Source organism: Gavialis gangeticus, unplaced genomic scaffold, assembly GCF_001723915.1.
Source record: "Gavialis gangeticus isolate Ggan-Ray unplaced genomic scaffold, GavGan_comp1, whole genome shotgun sequence".
NCBI classification, from domain to species: Eukaryota; Metazoa; Chordata; order Crocodylia; family Gavialidae; genus Gavialis; species Gavialis gangeticus.
The window spans coordinates 161,599,085-161,607,542 of record NW_017729022.1 but is presented as its reverse complement, the minus strand read 5'-3'; the positions used below and the strand labels follow the sequence as shown (position 1 = coordinate 161,607,542).

The following is an 8,458-nucleotide window of genomic DNA, read 5'->3' as shown; positions in this document are numbered from 1 at the left end:
AAGGGGGGGGGGGGGGGGGGGGGGGGGGGGGAAGACTTGCAATTTTTAGACCATAATATTTAAATTCACTTATTTTAACATTTGTCTGCATCACAATCATACTTTTCTAAGAACAAATATTTTAAGGTGTTAAGACTTATCAAACTACTCAAGTTATCAGAAATAAATTTACAGCAGCAGCATACTGAATAGACTTGAGGATTTGATTGAGAACTTAATGGAGTGGCTTAAGTTTTGCAAATGAGAAATTTGACATTCCTAAAAGGAACATTTTCTTGATGAAAACCTACCTGAAAGTTTTTAAAAGCTTAATTTTCTAGACATTCTCTATTTCTTAATAAAAAGAGGCCCTTTTGTTTTTTTATTGGCAGGTTTTAAGTACTAATTGAAATTGCTTGACTTAATCATTTAGAGAGATTTGTTAGACTAGAAAACTTTAAAAAAAATGTATAAAACCTGTCTTTGATAATTCTGATATTTTAAAAAGATATTTGGTGGATTTTTTAACAAGAAAAACCCACACAATCCAATTTACTCTATAAACTTACAGCCCAAAGAAGTCTTTCTATGAAAATGTTTTTGAGCAGCCCAAATTACATGAAAAGAAGCAGCTAGCTAGCCAATTTATTTCATTTCCTCTTCCTAGAAGGCTTTCTAAATCAAACACAGAAACACCATCTTTTCTCCCTCCCATTAAAATACTCCCCCAAGTCTACTTTAAGATAGCAGCATAGTTAAGAATCTTCAAAAAACAAACCAACCCCTTCCTCCACCCACCATACACTGATTAAACTGAACCTTTAATCTGATGTATGGATTTGTCTTTGATAATGTCAGGTTGGAGAAAGACAGAAGTACCACCCACTAGCCTTTAGGTTAGAGCTTAGGGGTGTCAACATAATAAGAGATGGTGTAGAGCTTTTCCTTTTTGTCAAATACTGTATCAATGTTTGGCCCTTCATACAAACGGTTTAATAGGCAAAATGCTTTTTTTGCAAAAAACGAACCTTAGTGAAGTCTGAAGGACACCAGGCAACAGAGGTGACCTCTTGAGAGTGACCAAGGAGCATCCTGGGTGGGAGCTGAGGCTCAGAAATCTGGAAGAACAAATCCACCCCAGGGGAGGGGGAATCAATTTAGAAATCAGAGGATCTGTGTGAAATAAACTGGTCATTTCAATCTAGTTCCTCCCATACCAATGGCCTCATCTTTAACCCCCACCCCCCAGCTCAACTCTGAGGATTAGCATCCCACTGAGGTCTCTGCAAAGAAGCAAGAGTCTGAATGAGGTTTGAGAACATTTTTAAATTTCCCTCCTCCAAGTGAAGCAGGTGGTCACAATTGGGATGTATTGGTAGTGTTCAGCAAAATTTGCTAGCTTTTGCTGTGCATAGGACTTTTGGCTTCAGGATCCAGCATATGGCACAAGCACATCACTACACAAAGTAGAGCAGGTGAGGCTACTCATCGCATTTAAAGGATCTATAAACTCCTTTTGGGAACAAAATTTGCCTCCAAAGATTCTGTAGTGACATTTGTGAAGGTGACATTTGCAGAGCAGCATGCAATCTTAAACCCAAGGCCTACTTAAAAGAGTAGCAGACGTTGACTTGTATTTACTTCAAAACTGATTATTCACATAACAGGCAGTGGGCAAGTGCCTTGTTCCAGCCACTTAACTCATGATCAGCTTTATGCTAAGATATTAGCATTGTTAAAATCTGGTTAAACAATTACAAGAACAGAGCACACACAGTGGTTATGTTGTACCTGTCGGATTGTAGTAATACATCTTAGATAAAATCTTTCTCTAGCCTGATAGCAGCACTGTCAATCTTGAGTTACAGCTCACAGAACTAGCATAGAGACTGACTTTGAGGCTAGTATTAAGCCCTGCCACAACCCAGGCACAGCCAGACAGCAAATATAAAGTTCTCTCTTTGTTTTGCACACTTGCTGCAGGTGCTGCTTCTTGGAGCAATGAGTCACCATTTGTGATCTGACATTATACAGGGGATTTGTGCTGATGACTAAGTGAACGTAATAGATTCTTTAGCATGTGGGAAAATTAGATTTTATACAGAGATTTTCAAGGATGTATACAGGGCGTTACGGAAGGATTCCAGCTTCTTAATCAATTTCCTTTTCTTGTCAAATTTTGATCCCTTGCTATGACAGCATGAAAAGCTATAGTTAGGATTCCTAAGCAGAACATTTAAGAGTTGTTCTGAATTAAACAGGATCATCATAACAGACTGGGTTTTTTTTGGCATGATGGAAGCAACCACTTGACTAAATAATATCTATTAAATGTCTTGTTCAGATACACCCTTCTCTGCCAAAACATGCAATACCATGGAAACTAAATCCCCATTTAAGGAATAAACTGCAGGAGTTCTTGGTACAGAGAATACCTCCATTTACATCTAGTAGGTTTTTATTGTGCATAGCAAGACATCTATTTAATCCTTGTTTACTGGCAGGACAGAAGGCAAGAATTAATCTTAACAGATTCTGCTTGCAGACTGGATTGATATCTGTATAATTTAATTGACAATGCTGTAGCAGCACCTATTTCATGTCATTGTGGGCAAGGCAAGCATCAGGCCACTTATCTCAAGAAAGAAAAAGGAGTTAAAATTTGATTATTAATACTGTTTTCCCCCTAGGGTTCTGGTAAAGGCAGCGTCACAACTGCTTTCCCCCTTCCCCCTAATATCTTATGATACCACTAGAAAGCCAGAACACCTTCAAGACCTAAAAATACCCTCTTTTTACAATTCAGGCTACATGTGGCAGAATATATGCATCAAAGGAACATAGGTATTGATACTGGATCAGACTTATGGGTCCCCTACTTCAGTATCCTTCCTCACAAAGTTAAGGAAGGTACTGTGAGATCATGAAAAAGCAAGGGATCTCACCCTTTAGTCATATACTCCTTTAAATTGTTTGCTAGTGTGTACACCTACAATTCCATATTAAGGATGATGACTATAATGAAAGTGGTAATGCTTTGTCATTGCCACATTATGACCTCCCTGACAATTTGAGAGAGCGTATAGAGTTGGTTCTTTACTTTTTCTTCCTTTTCCCTCTATTTATATTTGCCCTTTCCTTATTCCTCCTTCCCCACATCTAGAAGTTCACCGTGTACCCACTGTGAAATAATGGTGTGAAGGAAATTATTTGCTATTCCCAGGCAGTTGCTGAGCAAGATCATATGCTCAGATTGTTGCATCCCCTGCTCTAAATGCTGTGCTGAACACTAGAGTTCTTACAGATTCAGTTGTTTAATGGACTAACTGTTATGTTTCTTGAAATGCCCACTATGTGCATGATCATCACATGCTGGAACCAAATGATATTATTTGTCAGTTCAGCAATAACCTCTGTCCATGGTATCTCTTGGGAATTACTGACCCAGGCAGAACCTCCCATTGCTGGTCAAGAGTATCCAGAAAGTGACTTGAGTGGATAGCATCTTTGCTTAGACCTCACTAATTTATCTTTCACCTGCCCCTGAATGTGTAGTCAGCAGCACCTTCCTACAGAGTCCCATCCCTGTTTGACAATACTGATTCAGCCTTTGTCCACTTGTCTCAATTGCTTGCTGTTCAAGAGTGGCTAGCCATATATGTTCTATGGCACAACTGCTGATCATCCTAATGAAGAGTATGTATAGATCAGTGTCAGTAAAGCCTGGTAGCTGTCAGTATGCAGTAAGTAATCCAGGGGGAGGTTGGATTTAGGAGGACTTAATGGCATTGAGAAAGCTACCATTTACTCAGAATAGCTATTAGATTTAAGTAATAATGGTCACCTGACCAGCCAATGCAAATTTGTTTTAATTAGACGCTTGGCACCTACATGCTACAACACTAGAAAACTTACATAAGCAAAGGGATAGACATTAAATCCACTTTTAAATTTGATTTATAAAAGCCATTAAAAAGGTACCCTGAACAGATTTGAGATGGACGTGTGTGCGCGTGTGTGCGTGTGTGTGTGTGCGCGCGCGCGCGTGGCCTCTTTCTTGGCTAAGTGTGGGGACATTTATGGTGAACCAAAGGACCTCAAGTTGATAGAGCTAATTATATCTACCAGTTCTGATGTGAGCAACACTCCCCTGAATTTCTGCAACTACAACAGAAATCCATCCAGCACCAACATGGCTACAAGGCTTTTACCAAGCCTGATGTAGTATGTGTTCTGTACTCCCACTATTGATTTTATTTCTAAACTGAAATAGAAGAAAGAATTTGGTGGGAAATCTAGGAAGATTTTAGGACAGCTATCGTCGCCAACACCTGGTATTAGAAGGTGCATATTGTTTTAGCTATGGATTGGAGTGAAACCATTATATCTTGTAAATCAGCAGGTCCTGAATAAGCTTAACCCAAGGAATTCAGAAGAGCTTATACAAGTATGCATGAAGTTGCCTAGGTGTCTGATATAGAGCATGAAAACTATTAAAACAGCTCTCCCTTCTTCCTTAAGGAGAGAGAATTCTGCACAATAGCAATGAGAGAACAGAGATTACATTGTGCTAAGAGAAAAAATGTACTAGGGGGAGGGGAAGAGGCAGAGGCCTTGGGTGCAGGAAACAATATTTGAAATGAAATGAAGATTCAAGCTAATGGGGTTTAGCTTGAGGTTGGTGCTGAAGTACATCCCCACCTACTGAAATCCACCACCATGGGGCAGCTGCCAGGATGAGGAAATTCAAGTAAGAGAACAGTAACAGAACTATAAATATATGGGAGTGGCGTAAGCAAGCAGTACTACAGGGTTGGCAGAGGCTTCTTCTGCATGTGAGCAACTGTAATTAAGTCAATGTAAAATAAACACTGGAATGACAGTTTTGAGATGGAAGCAGGGAAAAGTCCTGTGGCCAATTAAGATGTAGGATTCTAACTTAGCCAATTGCCTGCTGTTCCAGTTAGGTCTGAAATGTTACACCAGGAACAGCACTGAAAGCCGCCTTCAGCACCACATCAGAAAATCTAATCTAACGAGTTTTATACGGTAAAAACAAGAAAAACATAGAACAACTGCTACCCCAAAATCTTACTTGTTCATCTCAATAAAGAAACACTGTTTTCTCTATTTCTGTGCGGATAGAATGCAAGGTGTATGTGTATAGGGAAGAATAGAACATGTTTCATTTTTTAGGTCCCTGCTTTTCACACAGTGACATTTGCATTTCCTCTGTCAGCTCAAGATGCCAAGTGACTAAGCTTCTCAACTGTCAGCCAGCACTTTGGAATTTTGCTGAAGGCTCTGACTGAGCCTTTGCTGTAACACAAAGGCTAACTACTGTAAATTAAGCATGAGGGGAAAAAAAAACCAAAACACAACCTACGTCTGAAGCAAGAGTTTATAAACTGGAAAAAAGTTCCCCTTAAAACAATCAAGCTGTTACTGTTAGGCTGCTAATGTGTGCCCTTGCTAAATATGAACCAAGAACTTCCACTTGTCATAGCTGGATGAATAAACAGGATTGAAAGAGGATTTTAATGCCCATTAAAACCAGATTAAGTTCAGCAGCTTGCAACAAGCAGCAGTGAGGAGAGACAGATTGGTGGCAGGGGTTAGCTCTGTTTTGCATTAATAGTTACATCCAGGTTTGGCAGCTACATGCACCGGGCACAACTTTCAGGAGCTAATCCCTGTGCTGGTATGAAAATAACCCCTCCCTCCACCCCACCTTGTCTCCCTGCCCTGTGGGAATGGGGAAAGAACAAGCAAAAGGTAAAACAGGGCATTTGATCTGGACCTGTGTTTTTGAGCTTCTCCCAAGCATCTCACCTTCCAGATGTAGGCACTCTGATCACTCGAGCCACTAACCAGGAACTGGTCATCTGGGCTAATGCTGGATTTGACGTAAAAGGTTGAATTCTGGTGTCCACTGAAAACTGCCGCTGAGAGACAAAAACACAAAAGTCAGCACATAATGCTAGCGTTAAGCTGGTTATACAACTGAGGCTGACATTACAGGTTTTTCTGGCCAGTTAACACATCTTCAAAACAAAGTGGCTACACAAGCTCAGCTGATCTAGGGCTCACAGTTTCAACCATTACTTCACAGCAGGCACCACTATGCTAGTGCACCCAAACTGCCCCTCACAGCTTTATCCCCTTGGGATAAAGTGCATGTAGCTGCCAAACCTGGATGCCACTATTAATGCAAAACAGAGCCAGAATCTTAATATCTTTTCCCATGCTAGGGAGGGTCCTACCTGAACCCTGCACTCACTCCAGTGTGTTTCTGTCTCCTAATCCTACAACAAGAAGGGAACCTAGAAACTGTTAGCTAAAACCTGGTTTAATGCTGTCTAGTTCATATGCTGGCTCAGCAATGCTGGTTACTTATCTGTTTCTAAAGTCTCAGTAACACCTCACCTGATCTATGCAGCCTTGAAACTACAGCCTTGAATAGCTGCAATTCTTGGTATGGCAAGAACCGGAAGTGCCAACAGCCAGCACAGGAGCTGCATGCAGATCTGGAGTACTTGGCTAACCAGCATCTGGACTTATCAGGTTAAAAAGGTCAAGTTACCCAGTTTAGCACAGCATGTGATTGAGGTCCTCTGTCAACACTGGCATAAGAAGCTAGGAAGTGTCTGTAGTACGTGGATGGTGCGAGTAGGCCAGTGTCCAATTTACAGCAGTAACATGCTAAGAAAGTAGCTGTCTAGCAGGTGTTTAGAGAGGTTACCCTGAGACTAACAAGTTCTATAGCCCATTTACCAAAGTTTCTATTTCAAGGCAAGTGACAATCGAACAGAGGAGATAAGAATTTGGGGCATGTCCCAGGGGCACCCCACCCTGCCAGCTCCTTTGGTTACCACCAGCATTTGTTTCAACATAGCGGTCATAGTTACAGGATGTGGCATGAGCTCACGTACTGGCAGTATTACAAATCTAGTTGCAGAACTACTTCCCCTTCCTCCTCCAAAATGAATGGATCTAGGTACTAAATGGATTGGATTTAAAGCTATGATTTAATAAAAGAAAGCCTATACACAAGCACCCCAGGTATTCCTGCCATTTCCTCCTCATTCAAATAAATCTGCTGCCATCTGCTGGGCATATTTTCTTTTCTCAAGAGTTCTCAAAACGAAAGTGAAATGCTTTGTGTCTCGTAAAATGATTTGAGACTTGTCAGATGCTAACAAAACAGAAGCCAGTGACCAATTAAAAGGCACAGTGGACACCATCCTGTCTTTCTAGAACAGGACTTGTTTTTCCAGGTAAGACTGCACAGCAAGAATAGTTCTAGAGCTGAGCAACAGCACAGTGTCTGAGATCAAGGGGCTTAAACTATTAATGCTTAATGTGTGTACTACTTATCAGCTTTGGAAACACCTACCAGGCTGCCTTCCCTGAAGATACAGGGTCAGCCTTGCCCATTGGAGTTCAGTTGATTAAAACAAGAAAAGCCTCTAGAAAGTCTGAAGAACATCACTGAATGTGCTATATCTGGAAGGAGAGTCAGTGCTTACTTAGTGAAGGGTTCAGCAGTCTGTGACAAAGCAGCTCTTTGCATCACAGCTTGAGGACCACTAACAATAATACTAAGCACCTAAAATGCTAGCCCTGATCCCTGCTGAAGACACCACACACTACAGAAATTTTGTATGGAAATTCGCACCTGCAAATGCTTATAAAGAAAAACTTAGATGCATATTGGTGACATCTTTGGATTTTGAAGATAAATGACCACCTGGTCTTTTTTGTCTTCATACAGAATTCCTAATACACCTTACGAATTCCAAGATCGACAGTAGAAGGCAGGGGATTTTAGTCCTTCAGGGCACTGGTTCAAAAGTAGCTGGGGGACAGGCTGGGGAAAAAGTAGGGGCTAGAAGAGAAGGTAATGACTGGAAGCCAACCATTTCTAATTAGGTAGCCAGGGCTTGTTAAGAGGGCTGCTGGCCTCAATGCATTTAAAGTGGACAGACACTTCTGCTTATCCAAATTCCTGTATCCATTCCTCACTCGGGCCCCTCATGAAACTCCTGCTTTCACAGCTGAAAAAGACATGCTGAGGATAGACCTGTTTTGTTTGGCCTATCTGAACTGCTAACAAAAGGTTGCGAAATCGGTACCAGCATAGGGGGTGGAGATACCCAAGCTCTGGAAACCAAGTTCATTTCCCTAAGACGGCCAGCCATTTTGTTGTTGATTACTGACCTCCATCCAAACTAAAGCTAATAAACGCTGAGCCATCTAGACCTCTGTTTTAGATGTCTGACTCTTACAAGCCTTATAGTATTATAGCAGCTATTTCCATGGGCATCATTCTTACCTGGCATGGTTTTTAAACTTGTCATGTTGAACAGGTAAATATTGTCATCCGTGCAGTTTGCGAAGAGATTGGTACCAGTAGAGTCCAAAATCAAGCTAGAATATCCTAGAGACAGAAAGAGGAGTTCTTTATAATTAGTAATTC

General features: G+C 41.0%; 1 protein-coding gene across 1 annotated transcript in view; it reads right to left on the bottom strand.

The window, feature by feature from the left end:
- Positions 1–8,458, bottom strand: part of DTL (denticleless E3 ubiquitin protein ligase homolog) — a 32,206-nt gene that overhangs the window by 9,946 nt on the left and 13,802 nt on the right. Inside the window, exons 10-12 of the mRNA XM_019516429.1 lie at positions 8,315–8,419; positions 5,812–5,924; positions 1,008–1,097 (exon numbers count right to left, since the gene is read on the bottom strand). Of these exons, the coding sequence (XP_019371974.1) occupies positions 1,008–1,097; positions 5,812–5,924; positions 8,315–8,419 (308 nt within the window). The remainder of the gene's footprint in view (positions 1–1,007; positions 1,098–5,811; positions 5,925–8,314; positions 8,420–8,458) is intronic.